Genomic DNA, 24306 nt, shown 5'->3' on the forward strand with positions numbered 1-24306 from the left:
TACTGTGCAGTGAGAAATTTATAATGACATTAACATTATACGTACAGCATTGCATATACAAGACCTGTAAGTTGTATGTCCTGTGTTTCCACTTTGCAGTAAAATGGCATTATAGCTTGCTCACAGATGTTCTAGTTTTTTGAATACCATTTGGAAGACTTCTTTGCTAATCACATAATCTATGAAATCTCACCCATTAGGTCTCTGGATCCTCCTGGGTTTTGGGGCCTCTGAAGGACATTTCCAGCATTTGCTTTAGAAAAAATTGCAATATCATATGTAAACTACTTTTATTAAAACCCACTGCTCAGTAACTTTTCAGACACCCTACATAAACATATTTCTTGTTTAGGACTATAGCTATAGTTGAAAAAACTAAACATTTTTAATTTACTTAATTATGTATACAGTAAAAATATTGTTAAAAGTTTTTTTTTCTTTCTTTAATTATCTTTTTTTAACTAAATTGTTCCAATAAAATATTTTAAATCTTAACTTATGTGACCAAAAATTATAGCTTGTAGTCCATAATTTATTATTTTAACAAATAATTCTCACAGATAATAACTAACTTCTATATATCCAGATTTTAATTACATACATTGTAGTAATTTAGGTTTTTTTTTTCAGTGACTAAAAATATATATTTTATCTATCATTCATTAATTTCAGAGTTCAGCATTAGTTCAGTGATACCCATAACATTTTCAGTCATTCTTTAGGATATGATGGATTCATATAAGTATTTATTGTCATTATAAAATATTTGTAGAATTATTGTAAATTCAAGTAATTTACATTTGCTGTACATTATTATTTCTCTATTTATATATATTTTTTTGTATTGGATATCACTGAAATAGTGATAGAACTTTGATTTACAACTGCACATCTTACACAACTTAAAATTATGTATAAAATCAACAGTTTTATATTTGAGACTTTATACTTCAAAGCACCACCTTGATAATTTATTCTGCTTTAGTTTATTTGTTTTTATATAAACATTAAATATAAACAAAAGATTCAGATTTTTTCAAGTTAAAAGAAATAACTTTAAGTTCGGAAGTTTCTTCAGCAAATACTGAGAAAAGTCTCTTCTTTTTGTATACAAAAGCCAACATTATCTTAAACAAATATAAATATTTCATATAATGTAAAATTATTCTTGCTAATTGAGCATCAGCACCTATATTAAGCAGAAAGCTAACTGTTTAGGTGGAAGGGATAAAGTATCACCTACTGATGTAGGAATGTTTGTTTTAAACATAAAAAGCAAGACATCACAAAATACTTTTTTAAATCAGGAAAATATTTTGAAACAATTCCTATATCCCAAAAACATTTTTCTACAAAAATTACACATTACTTTCATTATACTGCACATGCATGTACCCAATCCATCATACATCCCATATCTATGATTTAACTAAAAAATTATATAGATAAATAATTTTTAAACGAGCAAATTTTCAACGTATCGCTCATACAAATGATTATTTTTAACAAGTGACGAGATGAATAAAGAGGAGGAACATCCAAAAAATAAAAACTGTATATCTAAATCAAGATATTACTGATTAACAAATTGATATATCTGCAGATGCATTTACAGAATATCATATATAAGAACAATAGTATACAGCCATAATAGGACTTTTCTGATTTCATCGATTAACAATCGAGATTAAAAACTTAAAATACTAATATTCTTTATAACATATACAATAAAAAGCTTCTATTTATTTTTTAACACAATGCTATAATAATAATAATCTTCTGCTGAAAAGTTTCATTCTGATACAAGTAGACGTAAAGTAAATAATCGGTCTTTCAATTTTCAATACAGTTAATCCCAATCTGAAAAGATATGCAGCATTTTGTTCTGCAGAAAGATAGGCACACTATTACAATCATGTTTATGTGAGAGCCCAAATGCATGAAATGAATAAAGGCTCAATGCCATTTTGTCATATGAAAGGGTTATTAGCTGGAGGAGATATTGGTGATGTATACATTGTCCCTCTTTCATCAATAGAAATAATTCCGTGAGAACTAGTTTGTGAGGAAAATGCAGGAAACTGACTTTGTGCACGAAGCTGGTTGATTGTTGGTGGTGGAGGCTTTGTAGCTTGAAATGGATTGTAAACTGGTGGTGTAAATGGATTAGTGTTTGCACTTGGAGCTGAAGAAAATATTTAAATTATTAGATTAGAATTAGCTTGAATTTTACAAAAATATAACAAAAACAATTTACCTTGTCCAGGATTTTGTGAACTGACCAAGGCATCCAAATTTACAAGGCTTGAATTAGCTCCAAGAAAACTTTCTGGCGTTTTTCTGGATGAGACATTATTTAATTGTTTTTCAGATACTGTAGGTGACTGACGGAGAGAATTGGTTGAGAGAGATTCTTTAAGGCCCGAGAGATTAAATAAATCTGGTTCTGTCTTCTCTTGAGGACTTGTCAAATCTGTTGAAAAAAAATAGCTGAGTGTAATAACATAAATTCTGTTATAAATTATATTCAATTAAAATAAATTATTTCCATTTGATTTTTGTATCAAACATTTAAATGAAAATTGATTTATTAGATCCAATTACTTTAAATTTTCTTTTATTGTTTCTGAAATCAAGTGAGAAAGAATAGTTCCCACTGACCTGGTGAATTCATAGCTGTCCTTTTACACAATGTATCAAAATCATCTAGTTCACCATTTGTTGTTACATTATTAACAGAAGCAATTGAATTTGATGGTTTAACATTCCAAGGATCATTGCCAACTGTTTCACCTCCCCAAGGATCATTTTGGACTGTTAATCACAAATTTCAATATTAATTGTCATAAAAAATACTTCCACAAATTTTTATAACTAACTTATTTTTAAATTAAAAAAACACATATATGCTTATGCTTTATACAGGATTAAATAATCACATTCCCAATCAGAAAATACTATTTCAATTTTGAAAACTGTCCATATCATACATATGACATGATTGAAAGTCATACAAATGTTTATTTGTATAATTTTCTGTTGTAATGCTAGATATTATTAATTATATAAGAACTGTATACATGAAGTAAAATAATGGCATTGTTTGATGTTAAGATTGTGTTTAATAACACAAATATTGTATTATTAATTATATTAACAATTCAAATTTTGGTGTGTATGTATATACAGTGTATTCAGTTCAGTTCAGTTATTTATTAAAATAAAAATATACATAGTACATCCCGGTGCCATGAAACATAACCTGGTGGTATCAGAAATAAGGTTGAAAATACAATGTAATGAGGAATACAATAAAATAAACAATTGGAATATACCAGAGGCATACCACAGTATGAGGCATGCAAAGGTGCTACCTGCACCTGAACAAGAAAACGTGTATGTACAAATTTAGGATTGGATTACAAAATAAAGAAGAGACGTCCATCAGTAGAAAGGGACTGTGGTTCTTCTGAAGTACATGTCAGTTAGGTGAATGAAGGCATCNCATTTTTCCTGAAAATTCAGAGAAGTAATTAATAATATTTTTGTATGATGATTAAATTTTATTTTCCAGCTTACAGATACCCATGTTTTTCTAAAAGATGTTCATTAAAAGTTCTTGCATTTAATTAATACTGTTAAATATAATGCCAAATGTCAATTATGTAATAATGAGAAATAACAAAAAATATACAGGCCAGTTCACATCGTGTGCCTCCAGGATAATCTTGAGAGAAAATCTTTCCAATTCCATCATTGGACAGTCTATTATGTAGTGCAAATTGCCATCCAGTGTACCACAAACAGTACAATTAGGGTCATGAGAGTATTTGAATCTACTCAAGTAAGAGTGAAAAGCACCATGGTTGGATAGCATCTGTAATAACAAAGTAATACAAAATATAAAATTATTAGGATAAAAATATGCAAAGTATGTAAATCATTAATATTTACAGTGATATTCTGTGAAGTATGGACATTATTAAGAGATAATATATTTTTAACGAAAGTGCAGAAAAAACTTCCCCAAAATTTAATGCNGGATAGCATCTGAGTAAGTTTATGGCTGGGGGAATACCATTTATTTTTTAAAAATTCCTTATTATTATTAATAAGTTTTGAAGTTATGGTTGTGTAACTATTCCAATACATCTGCCATTCCATTAAAAGATTCTGCCAGAGCAGACTTTTGACTGTTTTATTATTCAGTTTATTATATGAATAAGAAAGGTCTTGATTGGAAGAGGCCTCCTTAGCAAGAGAATCTGCCCTCTCGTTGCCAAGTGTGCCCATGTGCGCTCTTGTCCAGTTTAAATAAAATTCACAATTTGAAGTTTTGATTGCATCCTGAATAGCAACTGCGATGGGGTTATAGGTTTTGGTCTTTAGAAGGGCTAGTGTAGAAGCACTGTCAGAGATGATATTTATGCTTTCATTATTGTAATGACAATTAACCCAGTCAACTGCTTTACTTATGGCAAAGAGCTCTGCTTGAAAAACTGTACAGTTGCTGCCAAGTCGGAATTGGCCTATGTCAATTTCTTGTTTGTCACTATAAGCAACAAAACTGCACCCCACATTTCCATCTGCCTTTGATCCATCCGTGTAGATTGGTCTGGACAGGGTTGTCGAAGTAGATTTTATTTTCAGTTGCCGGGTGTGTGTCTAGTATTTGCAAACTTAACTTTATGTTCAATGTCGTCATAACTGATGCAAATGTCACCAATAAGGACGTCTTTGCCCCATTTAATTTGCCACATCCTAGTGAAAAGAGTGATTACTTTGTCAATTGGTGCTCTTTTCGCCAAAACCTGGTTAGTGGTATTCGGGATTGTGTGATACGCCTTTGTAATCTGTATAAGGGCTCTTCTCTGGGCAGTGGTGAATTTTCTCTTAATGTGAGTCTTATTAATGTCATGGCCCCAACTGCCACATGCATAGGTACAGATTGGTAAGAAAATCTGGTTATAAATCACCTCCTGGGCTTCCACAGCTAGGCCCCAACGATTGCGAGCAATGCTCGAAAAGGCATTAAAGATCTTACCAATTCTGTCATTAATATATTCAGCATGAGGATTCCAAAGGAGTCGGTAATCTAGGATCACACCAAGGTACTTGATGGATTTATCGACATGAACAGTTTGCCCTTCCATCTTGATAGTTGGGACTCTTAAATAGAGGTTTTGTTGACCTGGTTTGTTAAATATTATGCACTTTGTCTTACTGGCTTTGAAGTTTAGTTAAACCTTTTGCCCCATTTAAGAATGTTTGAGTATTTTGTTTCCATTATGCTCTAAGTCCCGTCTCGACCTACCACCAAACAGTACAATCACATCGTCAGCATATGCTATAATTTCGTGCTGACCGAAATTTTGTTTCATAAAATCATCAAAAAGGACAAGCCACAGAAGAGGGCCGCAAACGGAGTATGTGTATACTGTATATATACACACATACACACCAAAATTATATATGTATATATACCAAAATTTGAATTGTTAATATAATTAATTTCTCTTGTATGAATGTATGCATGTATGTATGAATGTATGCATGTATGTATAAGAGAAATTACCATACATTACTTATTGTATCACTTAAATACATTAGTCCCTCATTATATCACACTTATCATGAGACAAAGAAAAAGTACTATAAGTGCAATATAAGTGCTATATAACCAAGTACTAAAAGTACTATAAGTGCAATATAACTAAGTACTAAATATTCTGGGCTTTTACTAAACAGATTATACATGCTATGCAATCCCTATCCTCTATTCTTTCATCAGCAAATGTTTCTAATTTACAAATGTCATCTTAAATAAAATTTTTATTTCTTCTTATTTATTTTCAGATATGGTGGTATTGTTATATTTGAAGTGTAACAAACATGAATGCATGAGGAAATTGTCCATAACATTAACAATTAAAAAACTCCACTACCCTATTTTCCTATCAGACTTGGCTTTTTCATCCATGCATGGTAATGTCTGAAGCTTGTTTCATTGTGGTGACAGTTTCTTTTGTGGTTACATACTATGTCCACACAAGCAAATAGCCAAATTATTTCAAACTTTTCTGCATCTTTTTTGTTTGCATTTGAAGCCTCTCTATGCCAAACTATGCTGTGTATGCCATTTTGCTTCTTAAACTTTTCAAAGCAGCATCAACTAGCCTTAAACACATCAGTCTCAGAACTTGAACCTGAGGTTTTCTTGAGCAATTTTTGGTGCAAAGCATTGCTTTCTCACAAATTATAGTCTTTGAAATACTGTCACTGGCAAACTGCATATCAAAAGTTGCTTTTGATACAAATCAAGAGCAACTTTTCCACTTCTTCTAAGGGTTGCAATCTTTGCTTGGTGATTATAGCCACTCCTTTGGCAACATTAGCATCCTTTATTACTTCCTTGTTCATGAGAACTGTACAGATCAATTAATTTCCTAAGTTGAACTGTAAAACCAAATCCTAGATTCAAATGCCATTTTCATGCTCCATACGATCTCTTTCTTCACCTCTATTGTTATTTTCACTCTTTTTCCTTTTTACCTTTATGCTTACACTAGCTTTCTTATGTCCCATGGTGGCTTATGGAATAAAAAAATAAAAAAAAGAAATAATACACACTGCAAGAAAAATCGCTAAAGTGAAAAAACAGTTTGCTGCAAACTGATTCCGTGCTGCCAGCTCCACAGATTACACATGCATAGATGGACAACTTTGAGAAAAATCACACGACTAAAGATATGCAGCACACCACTGGTTGAAGCATGGTAGGACAATGATCATGCAATTTACATTTTCTGTTTAATGCAAGTGACATCATTAGTTTCAATTTCAACTTACCATGGTGTAAGATTTCTTTTGTTTCTAGCACTGTGGTTTATACTTTAATGTAAAAACAAAAATTAGAGTTAAATGCATAATTTATGAAAGTAATAATTTGCTATTGTTCATTTTTCCTGAAAATTCAGAGAAGTAATTAATAATATTTTTGTATGATGATTAAATTTTATTTTCCAGCTTACAGATACCCATGTTTTTCTAAATGATGTTCATTAAAAGTTCTTGCATTTAATTAATACTGTTAAATATAATGCCAAATGTCAATTATGTAATAATGAGAAATAACAAAAAATATACATATTTAATAATAAATTTTTATTTAATTTGAGTTAAGCACCTTTAGATACAAATTATTGGATGGCATTTACATTATGCAAATGTCATCATTTGCATAATGTAAATGAAATTTTTATTAATTAATTTGATTTAAATTGAATTGTGACACGTACCAAAAACCGGTAGTAGTACCTTACCCACATGCACATTGAAATTTAATTTGATACAAACTAACAATGTCATTAATAGTTTGTGTTGTGACGTCTAATGGTATGAGACAAATCTAGTGAAAGATCCGACCCACGTGCAAACCTCATTTTCACTTTCTTCTTAAACAAATTTATCACCTTACCGTGAAAAACCCATCGTCAGAAAAAAATAATTGAATATCTCATCAACAACAATAGAAACTTATAACTCTCCTCTTTAATGTATACATTTATACATCCAAAAACCCCAACAATGGCATTCTCACTCTGCAAGACTTAAAGTTTACAATTAAAGTCCAAATTCGTCATTTTGTGGTGGTCCCAAGAACAACTTTAACCTCCACACCTGCTAAAACAACCTTACCTCCTACAATAGTTGATCACATGACAAATTTTCCCACCATGATGCTATAAAAGCCACTTCTTTCCCCACCTCGGGGGAGTCTCTCATCTACAGCTGGTCAGAAGAGATCGAGTCTCAAAGGATTTTTATAACTTTGTGCTTTGATCTATGAGAAAAAGGACTAATATTTTCTTCTACATGAAATTATTCTATAGGTATGAAACAATGTAAACTCTCTCTCCATGTATTAGGAGTAGTGATGTGCCGGATATCCGTATCCGTATCCGCGGATATCCGAGGGAAAAAAAAGATCCGTATCCGTTACTTTTTAGCGGATCTTTAACGGATCTTTTATCTTAATGAATTTCATTACTTATATGAAATTTTAAAGATAGGTAGCAATAGCACATTCGTCATTTACTATCGTAAAATATTTCCATATTACACTACTAAATTTTTTTGTCGACATTGTTTTTATTTTAATTTAACTCAACACTCTCCAAAAACACAAACGTAATCTACGCTATCCCGTGTCACACTAGCCACAAACCAGTGTTTCCCAACGTGGGGCCCACGCCCCACAGGGGGCAATTGGATTGCTAAGGAGGGCAATTCGAAAATGGACTTGTCCAGAGTTTAAGTTAACCGTATAGCCGCTGTATATGTTAGGGAAACAGAATTTTAGAAAGGCTTAGGTGGGGCATAGCACAAAAAAGGTTGGGAAACACTGCACTAAATTATTGTGGCGGTACGCTATATTTTTGTAAATATTAATTTTAGTTTAGTTTCGTTTCTTCTTTCTACCCTTTGTTCTATTCTATTTTCTTCTAGAACTTTCTTATCTATTCCCTGTCCCTTGGGTGGGATGAGCAGTTCCTAGAAAAAGGTGTAAGCAGGAGCCGGAGAAAAAAAAGAAGTGACGTAGCAGGTCACTCGTAAACCGGACGGCAGAGTGTACGGACGAGGTGAGAATACTGGGAGTCATATTTTCAATGACCGGATAGTTCAGAAATAAGTTCAGAAAAAAGATCATGTTTTAAGGTCGTATTGACGACTGTGAAAGGAAAAAATCCTAATTATTGTAGAAGAGAAGTGGCCAGTTATAGGAGAAGGACGTGTGTTATCCCACCCAATAGTACGCATAAAGAAACAAGCCGAAAAAAGGGACAAAACCCCATATATCCCCATTTCTATCTTATACTTATCTACCATTTTTTCTGTCTTCTTAATTCTATCCCTTTTTCTGTTATTAGTGTTAAGTTAGTGTTTAAGGTTAGTTTTAAGGTTCCGGGGTATATTGTCGCAATCGGGATCTGTATTGTACACATGCTTTGGATACAGCGAACTATTATTATCGCTGTAATTTCACATGCTACTGTTTGCACCGTGAAGTTGGAATACCCTGAAATAGAATCTGTATAAAGACGTGAAATAGCTTAATTGGAAAATTATATCAACTTTTGTTACTTTATCCTGTCTGCCTTTGTGGTGAATTCTAATTTATCACACTTTCACACTATAAAGACGCGAAATAGCTTAATTGGAAAATTATATCAACTTTTGTTACTTTATCCTGTCTGCCTTTGTGGTGAATTCTAATTTAGCACACTTTTACACTATAAACAAAAACATGCGCAGTGCAAGTCAAAACACGTCGCATTATTAACGCAAAGCATCAACTATCGGTTCAAGGTCACACGAACCGGCGCCGACTGAGTACGAAAGTAGAGATCCGTATCCGTGGATCTAGACATTAATGATCCGTATCTGTATCTGCGGATATACATTTTTAACAATCCGGCACATCACTAATTAGTAGCTAGCAAACCAAGTTAAAGGTTTTCAATGTTAGAGTTTGTAATCGGTAATTTTTGTTTAATCTAATAAACCATTGTTTCCATTGTTAAATGGTGTCATTTACTTGCATATCGCCTACACCTCATCAACAACCCCTCTCGCCTCCTCCACTCAACCTGACAAAAAGAATCCCGACCCTCGGGATCGAAACTCAAACAAGCCATCCCCTGACAAGTGGGCAGTTTTCACCAAACTGTTGCTGACCAAAAAGAGGTACGACCACGTCATACCTCCGGCGTCCCACACTAAACGTGACTACTGAATCTGTAGTCCTGTGTCATTGATTGGTCAGGCCATCAACTTTCTTTAACTGTTTAATAGGAAGTACAAGAAGTTGACCATTGGTGGCTGGCTCTGCCAAATAGCTTGTTTGAAAACAGATTGTTCATAAACAGGAGCATTTGTAACCTGAAGTTTGACTGTATTTACACACACATTGTGTGTGTAAATACAGTCAAATGTATAATGAATTATTACATTAAAATTATATTTAGTACATATTTTAAGATTGTAGTTTTAATTCAGATAGTAGATCAAATAAAGCATTCTTGTAATTTTACCTGATCACTTGTAAAAATTTAGCTTTCGAAATATCTCATTAAATATTTTACTTTTTTTTAATTATTATAAATATTTGCAATTGTAAAATGTATTTACTAACCACGATTTTGAACTGGTGTTTCCACTGTAGTTGATGTTGCAGTTTCATCCCAAGGATCATTACTTGGTTCCACAGATCGATTAGAAGTAGAATTCCAAGGATCTGCTGACTAAAAAGTTATAATTAAATATAAAATTATTAATTTCCAGATTATTTACCTTATCACCAAGATTAAATATTAAGTTTATATGAAAAAAGGCAATACAGGCAATCTTACATTAATACAAAAACGTATTCTTAAGCTTAGTTCACACTGAGCGCGATTTGCTAGCGAAAGCAAAAAACAGTGAATAGCACGTCAGACATGACGTCGTTTCCGGCAAATTTTACCATTGCACGAATCACTTCGAAGTTCAGAACTGTCGAGCTTTTTTGCTAGCGAAAAAATTTTGCACCAATCATATTCCTGCTAGTTACACGGTTCTTGTTGTTTTCAAGATGGCTACAGAAACTTTCTCACGCAATAGATTATATGTTGTAATTACGGATTTTAATATTTCTCTCACCCAGCATCATTTTCTTTTGACTTATTTTTCTTTCTTAATAAATAAACAAATGTGATTAATAATGGAATATCAGAAGCAGCCATTTTGTTTTTCGAGATGACATTTTCACTTGCTTGCAAATGATTGGCTGCTTAAAATTCGCAATCACTTTTCTCTTTTGGTTGTAGGGTCAATTTCACTAAGCGAATAAAATTTGCTTTTCGCTTTTCACATTTGCTTTCGCTATTCGCTCAGTGTGAACTAAGCTTTAGGAACAAGATAAATAAATGGTCATAAAAGAAAATTATCAGATGCATTCATTTGCTTCAATAAAAATAACTCAGTAAAAATAAATGTTCTTAGAAAAATTTTCCACTTTATTAGAGTAAGCAAAATCAGCATTATCACCAATTGGGACAACATTAATAATAAACAAATATTTTTAGTAAATTATTTACTTCAAAAATGTTATGAATTATTCAAAATCTCATTAATTAAATATTATTTAAAAATAATATATATTTTATGTAAACCTTTGTTATAAAAGGATTATTTAATTTAATAATTAATAGGAGAGAAATAAAATAAGAAATATTTAGTAGTCACACAACAAAAGATTAAACATGCAATATTTAACACAGTTTAGAAATTATTAAGAAAGTTATCAAATTCACATAGCTAATTTACCTGTAAAATAATTGAGTTTAGAATAAAATTTTGAGATTATAAATTTCTGAATGCTTCTAAATTTTTTGATATTTGTTGACTCCATACTTATACACAAAACTGATATGTAATTCAAGGAGTCACCTTTTATCAGGCTAATTTAATGTCTCACCTGATCACACATAAATCGTCTCAATCTTCATTATAAATGATTCTAGAATTTATATATTTGATCCACCACTAAAAATCCTATTTTTAAATATCATCATCATCTAATAATGATAACAGCTGCTCATTTTAACGTGTCAAAAATTAATTCTCTGTTGAATAAATTATAATTATCTTTCTAGCACCTAATTACAAAATGCCATTTTTGTTCTTGTAGCAATTAATTTTTGTTGGTTCAGCTTACCCAGTTTAAAAGTTATTTTGGTAAGATTTAATGAAGCATTCATCTATCATATACAGTATAGTCATGCTCTTATTGTAATGATGTGTTAATAAATTAAGTAGCTTAAACAAAATAACTGAAGTAAGGAACTATTGTTTACAAGATTTTACTTGCAAGCACTTTCAATAATTAACACATCATCTTGTTTCAATTGTAATTTTTAACACTACAGACAGTTTATTTTGGCGGCCAGCAGCCTACAATGAAAGGTCAGTCGCCAAGATTATATAATCCAGTATACAAAGATAATAAATGGTGGTTCCTTTTTTGGGAGGACTTTGTCTTCAGATATTTATTTAGTTTATTTTACATTTAATAGTATATCTTGGTATAGTCTGTTATTCTGGACTACTGAACTGTCACCCATGATGAGATGACAACTTCATTCAGTCTGTCCACATTCCTGAACATTTACAATTGCATTCAGATAAGGAGATTTTCTGGACCAGTCTGAAGTCTAAAGAATATATTCAATAAATCAAGACTCTTTCTTTTGAAGAATAGATATAAGAATTGCATTGTTCCAACAAGACAAACTTCATTTAGACAAAATTACACATTTTAACTAATAATCTGATCAGCTATAAGTAAATACAGTAGAGCATTGATTATCCAAATTAATTGGGGACTGAGGCTGTTCAGAAAATCAATTTTTTGGATAACCAATTATTTACAAAAAAATATATTAACCTATCCCATGTTGAAATTCGTTCAAATTCTGGAACATCCTTAAGTACCCTCTCATGATTGTGCCAGTGTTGCCAGCTAAAACATGCACACCAACAAAAATAATATTGGAATAGCCCAAGACATAGCCAAAGATTGCAGCACCACAGCACTAATGGAAATTTAAATTTGCTGACTNAGAATGATTGCAAACATTCCAGAAAATTGATCAAATTGAAAATAGTTTGTTTGATTCTCAGCAATTCTCATCATTCTCGGTGGTAGGTGTTATGTAACAATTACTATGGTTGTTGAAATACTGAATATAAATGGGGTTTGCTTGCAAAACCCCCACGGGCGAAGTCATGGGTAACAGCTAGTTTATCTATATGTGTTTTATGTTTTTCTTTTTTGGTTCATATTTTGCATGTTAGTTATTTTATTTACTTATGTTACATTATTTCATTTTTTGTTTAAATTTGAAATGTCAGCCATTCTTTAATTATATTCTTTTGTTTGCATTCTTAACTGATAAATTTGTAATGTTTGATAGAGAAGTCTATTTAACCTGAAGATGGTCTTATAACTCAAAGTTGGCATGTTAAAAAAAAAGCCTACAAGTTAACTCATCATTGGTAGTCAACATGTTAATAAAATTGAAAATGTTCATTATTAGTTTTGCTGCTTAAAACATTGTGAGTGCATTTGTTTGTTTGTTCATAAATCATCCTTTAATATAAAAATGAGAAGCTAATTTATATACTATTAAATAATTTCCCTGTGAACATCATCTAGAATGATTAATTGAATATCTAAACAAAATATTAAAACAAAATTTCAACTCATATATTTTAGAAAACTCAGTTAACATCTTAAGTAATTTAAAATGGTAATAATCTGTTACAAAATTAAGCTGGAATCATTATCAGACTAACTTTGCTAACTAATTCCAATAAGGAAAATATGGCTTTATCATTTGATTATCATCAAAATTCAGGTCAAATTTTCTACATGATTAACCATTTAAAAATTATATTTGACTTCAGCTCTCAATTGTCTCAGATAATTAAAACTTTACACCGTCAGATAGGTTACAAGAAAACTTACTTTTTCAACAGAATCACTCCCAACATGTGAAGTTGCCTGGGCAAATCTTTCTTTAGCTTTTAATGCCCGAGCACGTTCATTTTTTAAACGCTCTTCATCTTTTAGCAACGAAACTAATTGTTTAGATTTTTCTCTAACATTTAATCCTTGATCCTTATTATCTTCTATATGCTGAAAGTCTTTGAGTGTTTGAATTGCAAATATATTTTCTTTGCACTGTTGAGTAACCTAATAAAATTATTTGTAAGTTTTAAAATTAACAATATTTTAATGAAATTAAAACCACAAAGAAATAATAAATTTTTGTCATAATTAATTAATCTCAATAAAAATAGGGTTAAAATTATATAAAATATCTTACAATTATCTACTACCTTTTCAGAGCCTGTTTTAATCAAATATTCCAATAAAACTAATGCTTTATAAACATGTCGCCAATTTTTTCCATGATCATTTAACCTCTTCCATATCATTTGCATTATTTCTGAGAAGGCAACTACATTATAAGTTAAATCTGCAATTTCACTCATAAGAGTACTGGATGGACCCCAAGGATCATTTGAAGTAGCTTCACGAACTTTAATCTGCGCTTCCGTGTAGTTCCGCACAACATTTTTGACATTCCGACGAATTCCATGCACATTAATCATGGTTTCAATTATACTTTTCTACTTGCATAGACGAATTGAAAATAATATCAACTTGTCTTCATTCCATAGGCACTTTTCAGCCAGTCAAAATAAATTCATTAAAATTTGCAATATCTGAAAAAATAAAAAAAAATTTTTTTTAAAACTAAAAATGACATAATTTGCTTTGTAATAATCAATAAAATTAGCTACATTCATATTTTATATTTATATTATAAATTAGAAAGCAATGGTGATATTCACCATACTGTTTGACTACAGAAGGACACAGCTAATTATTATATTTAACTAAATATTCATTTTTTTTTTTTTTTTGAAGAGAATGATTAAATATCTTGAATTAAAACTATAGTTTCAACACATTTCTGAATTAATGTTATATATAATTGCTACAAATTGTTAAATTTTATGGTACTGTCAAACTGCAAAATTTATGACTAACAAAATAGCATATAAAAATTAACAAGAAGATAATCCATAACTATAAAACAAGGTCAAAAAATTATTATCTACAGAAATAAAATTAGAATTTCATCATAATAGTTCACCTGGATTGGCCGATTGCTTTAGAAGAGATAAGATAAATGAAATTAAAAAGGAACTGCATTTTTTAAAACACTAGAAGTAGAGATTTAAATTAAAATTACTAATTCAAACTAATTCTTCTAGTTAAAATACCTGCCATTTAATCCTTACTTTGAAAAAGACTAATGCCAACACAAACATTTTTGGAAGGTTTTCTTCATTATATTTAAAATCGGAGGTTTCAAATTTTAAATAAATTCATGAACCTTATTGCTTTGCACTTAGTTGTAAAAACTATTACGTCACTAACATTTAAATAACTTTAAAATTAGCAAATTTAATTAAGGCTTATTTATAAAGACATTCAAATGTTTTTCATTAACCTAGAGAAGAAAAATCAAATTGAGATCAAAAGAATTATTAAAAAAGTGCTTTGGTAATATATATTTGAAAGGTGATAAAATAAGTAACCTTTAATATTAATGAACTGGACCATTTTAAATGCTTTTCAAGCTCCTGGACCAGTTTCTTTAAGAGCATTATACAGATACAGAACAAAAAAATAATGCACAGGCAGATGAGTCAAGAATGTGAGGTCCCAGCTCAAAGAAATGTATCATTAACAAAGTTGCATTAAGTTGAAACTTATTGTTTAAACTTTCTGAAATAACTGAAAGATATTAAATTTTGTGTTTTAGAATTTTTAATTACTTATTTAAAATTTTATATTTAATAGAAAATGCNAAAAATTTAAAAGTACAAGCAAATACTTTTTTATATTTATAAAATAACTAGAAATTAATTTTCACCTGAGGTGGTTTCATCAGTGGCATTCCCCACGGATCAGTTGCAACTGCTCCTTTACCCTCAGCATTATTTCCACTTATACTTATTCCAAGAAGATCATCCATAGCAGATTGCTGCGTGCCAGGTTTATCATGAGCATTTCTTCGAAAATCTTCTTGGCTTTCAGTTATTGCCATTTGCAATCTTAGATCATCATTTCGACGTAATCGTTCTTCTTGCTCAGCTTCTTCTTTACTCATTGCTAAAGCTAACTGAAGTTGCAATTCTTCTTCACCAGCAGTCTGTGGACGTGCACATTCAAGTTCTGATGGTAAAGCACCTGAAGATAAACAATTGTAAAAATTTACAACTGAATAAAAAAAATTAAAGGAAAATACTGTGTCAACAATTATAATTTTTATATTTGATAAAATTCAGAAGACATACAAGTTTTATATTGTGTGAATTTTTCAAATCTGATATAAATTTGAAATGTGGTTTTTAACTAATTTACAGATCTAAAATTATGTTTTTATAATACCTACCTCGTTGAAGAGAAGCACCATCAGGTGAAGAACCATGAGAATCAGAATATCCAGGTGAACCAAGCTAAGAAAATTTTTATATTAAATATTCAAAATTAATATTTGAAATCCATATAACTTTTATCTAGCAAAAAATAAAAATAGTAAATAAAATCTTAGACCAAAGACTTGAAATTAATTTAATCCAAATTTTTGAGTCAACTGTTTTAGTAATTCTTAATATTATATAATATTTCAATTTATGAAAAATTTTAATGGTACCAAATGTTAAAGTTTATAATTGCCTAGTTTCAAGACTTTAAAATTCAAATAAAATGTAACCTTTAAAAAAATATTTCAGATATAGAAGATTTCTAACTTAAAAATTTTGAATTTATTGTATAAATGTATAAAAAAAATATTGAACTTCATTATAAGATAACAATTATTTAGCAACAAATCATATAATTCATTTATTAATGAGTTTTGAAATTTCAGATTTACATTTTCTCCAAAATTTATTTTGCAAAAGCATCTCTGGATTTTTGAATTTTCTTCAATCCTTTTTTAAATTGACCATTATAACACAATCCTTTTCAATAAATATGTAAAACTACCTTCACAAAGTTTACTTCAATTCTCAAATTCACTACATTTTCTATTTTATTTAACATTATTCTATTTGTCTAGAAATTCTTCTAACTATATAATTACTTTGTTCAATCAATCAAAAGTTTACTTTGACATTATTCTGTGTTATTTAAAAGAAGGAACTATTGTATAAGAAAAAACTTTACAAATATTAAACTGAGAGAGTAAAAAAGTAATCATAAAATTAGCATTGTCTTTAGTACATAATGTAACTTATAATTCTTCTGAAAATATGTATCAATTAATTGAAGTCAAAACTTCCAGTACAATGCAATTGTTAAATAGATTTAATTATACATATTGTATACACAGATTGATAACCATATAAAGAAATCTTTGAAATCTTTTCTTGAAATAACAATCAATTCATGATCATTTTTCTCCTATCAAACATTATATATATGATGAGATAAAAATAATGTTTAATCATCCAAGAACATTGAAGTTAACATGTTTGCATTCAAATACTGAATTTCTATTTCTTACATACATTGCAAAATCAAAGGATTATTGTATTGCTAAACATCAGCATCAAAACATTTTAACTAAAAATCCCTAATCTATTATATTTATCACTCAGTCTTTTCAACCACCTACCTTCCTGTATTCATTGAAATAAAATGTCTCTTTTATTTCTTTCACAGCAATCACAGAAATCTGATTGTCTCCCATTTTCAATAATTTAGTTTTCAGATTAACACCAATTTAAAAAGAAAAACTTTCGAATGTAATCTTCCTGTTTCCCAAAAAAACAGTATCAGTATAATTAGCTGTAAGGGGTCTTAATCTTAATATAATTTTCAAAAACTTTATTTACACACTTTCTAAAACATATGTATTTTTAGCATCCTATTCTTGTGAACTAAATTTATTAAATTTAACCATAGCATCATAAATGAACTTTGTGATCATTGATTTGACTAGTATAACATTCTGTTTATAATTTGATAAATGCTATATTTAATTTTTGTATCTTAAAATGAGCACTTAGATTATCATTAAATGACAATCTTATTCCTAGATATTTATAATTACAGTGGGTGATCGGTTAACGAACATAATCCGTTCCAAGACTTTGTTCGTTATCGAAATTGTTCGTTAACCGATTATCGATTTACCATAGGTTTCTATGGGAATTTGATTAATTCGTTCTCGAGACCTCCAAAAAATAAAAAAATATAGACTATACTTTCTTATTACGTTTATTTATATGTAATAATAAAAATACATATATACATGGTCTTGCATTTTTATTAGTCATGTTTTTTCCGTTTGTGGGGGTAAATTAATTAATTAAAGAATCTGTCCAATGTCTATTGCTTTTCTGTCTTCTTTATGATTTTTCAGAAGTAATTAATAGCATTGTAATTGTAGAGAACCCTAGGCCTATTAACCTCAACCTGGTTTGGATGCCATTTTAAGACCGTTGTTCTGTCAGAACAATGTCCTCCCACTTCTTTAAAAGATCTTTAATAGCAGATATCGGCATAAATCTGCATTTTCATAAGAAAATGTAAAAGAATTGTTTCTGTCAGAAATATAAAAAGCTGGAATTACAAGGGAGAGTTTCAAAGTTCGGGAGAATACTATCCTATCAGTATATACTGGGTAGAACGTCGATGTCGACGTCTCCCGCGCTCCAAAAAGTTTTGAATTGTTGCCTGAAGACAAAGGAAGACCAATCGGTATTCGTTATTTTACGTCTCTTTGTGTTTGTTCAGTCAAGTGTTCATTATCCGAACATGTGTTCGTTGTCCGATCATAAAAATCTTTCGTGAAAGTGTTCGTTAACCGATCTGTTCGTTAAACGATCAACCACTGTATTTACAACATTCAATTTTTTCTTTCCTAAAAACCAGTTTTCCTTCTTGAAACAAGTTTTATCACTTTTATACACAATCACTGAAAATTTACTCTGGAAAAACAGTCATCTTTCTTAAGATGTTAATTCCTTTTTTGTAATTCATTAGCCAATATAACAATATTAGCATATAATAAATATTTCATCATTTGATTTAGTTGGACACCATAAAAATTCAATGTCATATTTAACTACTAAAGAACTTAAATATACATCAGAAATTACTGAGTCATATCTACTTTCTTGTTGGATGCCTCTCATATGAATAAATTTGAAACCTATTGTTTTAGCATCACATTGGACGTCAATATATCATACATAACCCTGTGATCAGAAAGTATCGTAAATGGTTCAATAAACATAAGATTTGAATTTATTTATCAAAATTTATTTCATCCCCTTCTAAGTAATCCTCTCCTACTGCAATGCACTTATGCCAATGTTTCTTCAAATACTCAAAATATGCTTTAAACATGTGTTACATTTTCAAAATTATTTCTTTGTACATTCCTTGATATTATGCTGGAAAGTAATTATTCCAAAATTTGGAATGTCTAATTGTAACCAAAATGAACCATTCTGTTTCATTATTTGTGAAATCCAAGATAGAAAAATATTTATTTACACTTTTTAACCAGGCTTTAATGAGTGGTTCACACTTCTATTGCTTTTGTAAATGTGTACTTTTTAATTGTTTTTTACCCACCAATATTGTCAGTAAAGATACACCTAAATAACAATCACCTTTTAGCATAGTAACAGCAGTTGCAATAGATTCTATGATTGTAATGTATTCAGAAAAAACAAGATCAGCAGTAGTAAAGTAAACTGTAAAGTGTAAGGCTGAGCTTATCACAGTTCAAATAGTTTTGCTTCCTGAGAAAAAAGTTTTGACTAAATTGTAGATGGAATTTCAGCACATTTCACAAGGTACAGTGAACTTTGTGTTACACATACTTTCAACTTCATCTTGTGTTTCAACTTGCTAAATTTCATAATGCTGAAGCTTAAATGCAGATTTGTGTCTCATGTTGTAATTTGATGTTTGATATCAAATCACAACATGAGAGAGAAATCTTTAACATCTTTACTGGCAATTAAGTTTAATACACGAGAAAAACATTTCATTTGTTTTGGCAAAAAACTATGCTCATCATCCACTGAAAAGATTTGAAGCATTTTAAAATCACTTCCATCAACTGCATTTTCCCAGTTACTTGTATCTATCTGAATTAGAAGCTTCTGAGGTTATATTGTCTTCAATAGGCATACTAAAACACAAACATGTTTTCAAAGTTACTTGCATTGTTGGTTACTTTATGAGTTATTTTCCTTATATCAATTAAAAAGTCACAGAAAATTTGATATAAAAGTTAGCAATTCTGTCGTGTGTGATTGTACTTGAACTTATCACAGGCTTAAAAACATAATTTATGGTCAAGTGAATTTAAGTCAATATAATGAACATTGTATTGTAAGCTTGTAAACTCCCATGTAGCTCTTGTTGTTGGCTGTCCAAATGTCAGCAGTTGTACACAAAAAATCTTGTTTTGCAATTGTGTTCATCACTAAAAACTTTGTTTCCTGAAACTGTGCTTTTTGTTTTAACTGAAAAAGATTTTGAAAAAGCTGAAACTTTTATCAAGTCCCCACTAGTAAGGTAAATGTATTTAAATTTGAAAATAGCTGTCTAGCTATTAAATATTCACATACCAATCACCCCCATGGAAACTAAATGATTACTTCCAATGCTAACAAAAATTGCCTGTACTTCTGAAATTATGAAAATGAAAGAAATTTTCTTATAAACATGCATACACAAAAAAACAAAATTATGACAGTTTCTAAAATAGAAGATAAAAAGATAATATTCCAAAAATTATCTAGATAAAATAAATTATATTTTATCTGTTATCGTAGATTTTTCCCACACTAACAACACACCAAAACCTTCAAAATTTATAAAGCAAGTGTTGAGGTTGTCCTATTAAGTATAAAGATCACAACACACTTCTGACAGCTTGGAGGGCATGAAATTGGCACCTAGTAATTTTCAAGGACTTTTTTATTACAATTATTTGTTACTTTTGTTCATCACACATCTGGGTGATTATATTATTTTGTAACTTTTTATTCTAATTTTTTTTTTATTTATCTAAATATATAAAATTACTTGTCCTGACTGACTGACTGATTCATCATCACCCAGAGCAAACCACTGAACCTAAAGGTGAAATTTTGTATACAGCTAGGGGCACATCATGAAAACACACAGTAAGAAGGAATTTTTCGAAATTCCCCACGAGGAGAGAGAGAGGATTAAGGCTTAACCTGAAGAACGGCTTCTACTGTACTATTTTAGATGCAATTTTTTGTTTTCAATTATATTTAGTTTTCATCAAGTACTTAGTTATATTAAATTGATAACATTTCAGACACTATTATAAATATTTTTATATATTTTGATTTTTTAACCAAATGTTCGAACCATTTTAAATTCAAATTTGTTATTGCATATTGGTTTGATTATAGAATGATTGCAAACATTCCAGAAAATTGATCAAATTGAAAATAGTTTGTTTGATTCTCAGCAATTCTCATCATTCTCGGTGGTAGGTGTTATGTAACAATTACTATGGTTGTTGAAATACTGAATATAAATGGGGTTTGCTTGCAAAACCCCCACGGGCGAAGTCATGGGTAACAGCTAGTTTATCTATATGTGTTTTATGTTTTTCTTTTTTGGTTCATATTTTGCATGTTAGTTATTTTATTTACTTATGTTACATTATTTCATTTTTTGTTTAAATTTGAAATGTCAGCCATTCTTTAATTATATTCTTTTGTTTGCATTCTTAACTGATAAATTTGTAATGTTTGATAGAGAAGTCTATTTAACCTGAAGATGGTCTTATAACTCAAAGTTGGCATGTTAAAAAAAAAGCCTACAAGTTAACTCATCATTGGTAGTCAACATGTTAATAAAATTGAAAATGTTCATTATTAGTTTTGCTGCTTAAAACATTGTGAGTGCATTTGTTTGTTTGTTCATAAATCATCCTTTAATATAAAAATGAGAAGCTAATTTATATACTATTAAATAATTTCCCTGTGAACATCATCTAGAATGATTAATTGAATATCTAAACAAAATATTAAAACAAAATTTCAACTCATATATTTTAGAAAACTCAGTTAACATCTTAAGTAATTTAAAATGGTAATAATCTGTTACAAAATTAAGCTGGAATCATTATCAGACTAACTTTGCTAACTAATTCCAATAAGGAAAATATGGCTTTATCATTTGATTATCATCAAAATTCAGGTCAAATTTTCTACATGATTAACCATTTAAAAATTATATTTGACTTCAGCTCTCAATTGTCTCAGATAATTAAAACTTTACACCGTCAGATAGGTTACAAGAAAACTTACTTTTTCAACAGAATCACTCCCAACATGTGAAGTTGCCTGGGCAAATCTTTCTTTAGCTTTTAATGCCCGAGCACGTTCATTTTTTAAACGCTCTTCATCTTTTAGCAACGAAACTAATTGTTTAGATTTTTCTCTAACATTTAATCCTTGATCCTTATTATCTTCTATATGCTGAAAGTCTTTGAGTGTTTGAATTGCAAATATATTTTCTTTGCACTGTTGAGTAACCTAATAAAATTATTTGTAAGTTTTAAAATTAACAATATTTTAATGAAATTAAAACCACAAAGAAATAATAAATTTTTGTCATAATTAATTAATCTCAATAAAAATAGGGTTAAAATTATATAAAATATCTTACAATTATCTACTACCTTTTCAGAGCCTGTTTTAATCAAATATTCCAATAAAACTAATGCTTTATAAACATGTCGCCAATTTTTTCCATGATCATTTAACCTCTTCCATATCATTTGCATTATTTCTGAGAAGGCAACTACATTATAAGTTAAATCTGCAATTTCACTCATAAGAGTACTGGATGGACCCCAAGGATCATTTGAAGTAGCTTCACGAACTTTAATCTGCGCTTCCGTGTAGTTCCGCACAACATTTTTGACATTCCGACGAATTCCATGCACATTAATCATGGTTTCAATTATACTTTTCTACTTGCATAGACGAATTGAAAATAATATCAACTTGTCTTCATTCCATAGGCACTTTTCAGCCAGTCAAAATAAATTCATTAAAATTTGCAATATCTGAAAAAATAAAAAAAAAATTTTTTTAAAACTAAAAATGACATAATTTGCTTTGTAATAATCAATAAAATTAGCTACATTCATATTTTATATTTATATTATAAATTAGAAAGCAATGGTGATATTCACCATACTGTTTGACTACAGAAGGACACAGCTAATTATTATATTTAACTAAATATTCATTTTTTTTTTTTTTTTGAAGAGAATGATTAAATATCTTGAATTAAAACTATAGTTTCAACACATTTCTGAATTAATGTTATATATAATTGCTACAAATTGTTAAATTTTATGGTACTGTCAAACTGCAAAATTTATGACTAACAAAATAGCATATAAAAATTAACAAGAAGATAATCCATAACTATAAAACAAGGTCAAAAAATTATTATCTACAGAAATAAAATTAGAATTTCATCATAATAGTTCACCTGGATTGGCCGATTGCTTTAGAAGAGATAAGATAAATGAAATTAAAAAGGAACTGCATTTTTTAAAACACTAGAAGTAGAGATTTAAATTAAAATTACTAATTCAAACTAATTCTTCTAGTTAAAATACCTGCCATTTAATCCTTACTTTGAAAAAGACTAATGCCAACACAAACATTTTTGGAAGGTTTTCTTCATTATATTTAAAATCGGAGGTTTCAAATTTTAAATAAATTCATGAACCTTATTGCTTTGCACTTAGTTGTAAAAACTATTACGTCACTAACATTTAAATAACTTTAAAATTAGCAAATTTAATTAAGGCTTATTTATAAAGACATTCAAATGTTTTTCATTAACCTAGAGAAGAAAAATCAAATTGAGATCAAAAGAATTATTAAAAAAGTGCTTTGGTAATATATATTTGAAAGGTGATAAAATAAGTAACCTTTAATATTAATGAACTGGACCATTTTAAATGCTTTTCAAGCTCCTGGACCAGTTTCTTTAAGAGCATTATACAGATACAGAACAAAAAAATAATGCACAGGCAGATGAGTCAAGAATGTGAGGTCCCAGCTCAAAGAAATGTATCATTAACAAAGTTGCATTAAGTTGAAACTTATTGTTTAAACTTTCTGAAATAACTGAAAGATATTAAATTTTGTGTTTTAGAATTTTTAATTACTTATTTAAAATTTTATATTTAATAGAAAATGCACTATGATCAAAAGTATCAGAACACCTAGCATCTTATTTTTTCTTAAACTGGACAGAAATTAAAAACATATGGGTCTGTTTTTTGCTTTTATTATAGCCTTCAGTCTGCTTGGAAGGCTTTCCATTAAACTTTAAAATCACTGTTGTAGGTAGGTATTTGTTCCCATTCTTTCAAAAGAGAAGTGGCAAGTTCATGCACTGATGTTGGGCCTAGCTTGAAGCTGCTATGCCAATTCACCCCAAAGGTATTTGATGGAGTTGAGATCAGGGATCTGAGCAAACTAATCAAGTTCCTAGGCATTCATTTCACCAAATGGAACTGCATGGCCCACGATTTATGGACAGGTCCATTATGAAACAAGGATAAGCTTTCACTAAACTGC

The 24306-nt window shown here is 29.7% G+C and overlaps 2 protein-coding genes across 4 annotated transcripts in view; both read right to left on the reverse strand.

Moving 5' to 3' along the window:
- Window positions 1-617: 617 nt before the first annotated feature.
- The window catches only part of LOC111628854 (epsin-2-like), a 73486-nt gene continuing 49797 nt past the window's right edge, over window positions 618-24306 (reverse strand). For 2 of the 3 annotated variants that reach the window (XM_023372707.1, XM_023372708.1), the window contains 8 exons: window positions 22380-22769; window positions 22006-22233; window positions 16077-16140; window positions 15555-15871; window positions 10196-10304; window positions 2662-2814; window positions 2258-2473; window positions 618-2185 (listed from right to left, as the gene is read on the reverse strand). In XM_023372707.1, the coding sequence (XP_023228475.1) occupies window positions 1971-2185; window positions 2258-2473; window positions 2662-2814; window positions 10196-10304; window positions 15555-15871; window positions 16077-16140; window positions 22006-22233; window positions 22380-22655 (1578 nt within the window). In that variant the 5' untranslated portion in view covers window positions 22656-22769 and the 3' untranslated portion in view covers window positions 618-1970. The remainder of the gene's footprint in view (window positions 2186-2257; window positions 2474-2661; window positions 2815-10195; window positions 10305-15554; window positions 15872-16076; window positions 16141-22005; window positions 22234-22379; window positions 22770-24306) is intronic. The other variant, XM_023372709.1, reaches the window with a different exon arrangement.
- Window positions 13397-14337, reverse strand: LOC111628855 (epsin-2-like). The gene is made up of 2 exons (XM_023372710.1): window positions 13945-14337; window positions 13397-13798 (listed from the first exon to the last, which is right to left on the reverse strand). The coding sequence occupies exons 1-2, from the start codon at window positions 14218-14220 to the stop codon at window positions 13538-13540; spliced, it is 537 nt and encodes a 178-aa protein (XP_023228478.1). The 5' UTR covers window positions 14221-14337; the 3' UTR covers window positions 13397-13537.

Source organism: Centruroides sculpturatus, unplaced genomic scaffold, assembly GCF_000671375.1.
Source record: "Centruroides sculpturatus isolate CEXI.00-Female unplaced genomic scaffold, Cexi_2.0 scaffold527, whole genome shotgun sequence".
NCBI lineage: Eukaryota > Metazoa > Arthropoda > Arachnida > Scorpiones > Buthidae > Centruroides > Centruroides sculpturatus.

What these genes read in the sequence shown, in the direction of transcription:
- LOC111628855 (XM_023372710.1), bottom strand. Translation starts at nt 14,220, where the DNA reads ATGATTAATGTGCATGGAATTCGTCGGAATGTCAAAAATGTTGTGCGG. An exon ending in TTAAAACAGGCTCTGAAAAG is followed by an intron (nt 13,799 to 13,944) that starts GTAGTAGATAAT and finishes TAATTTTATTAG; the next exon opens with GTTACTCAACAGTGCAAAGA.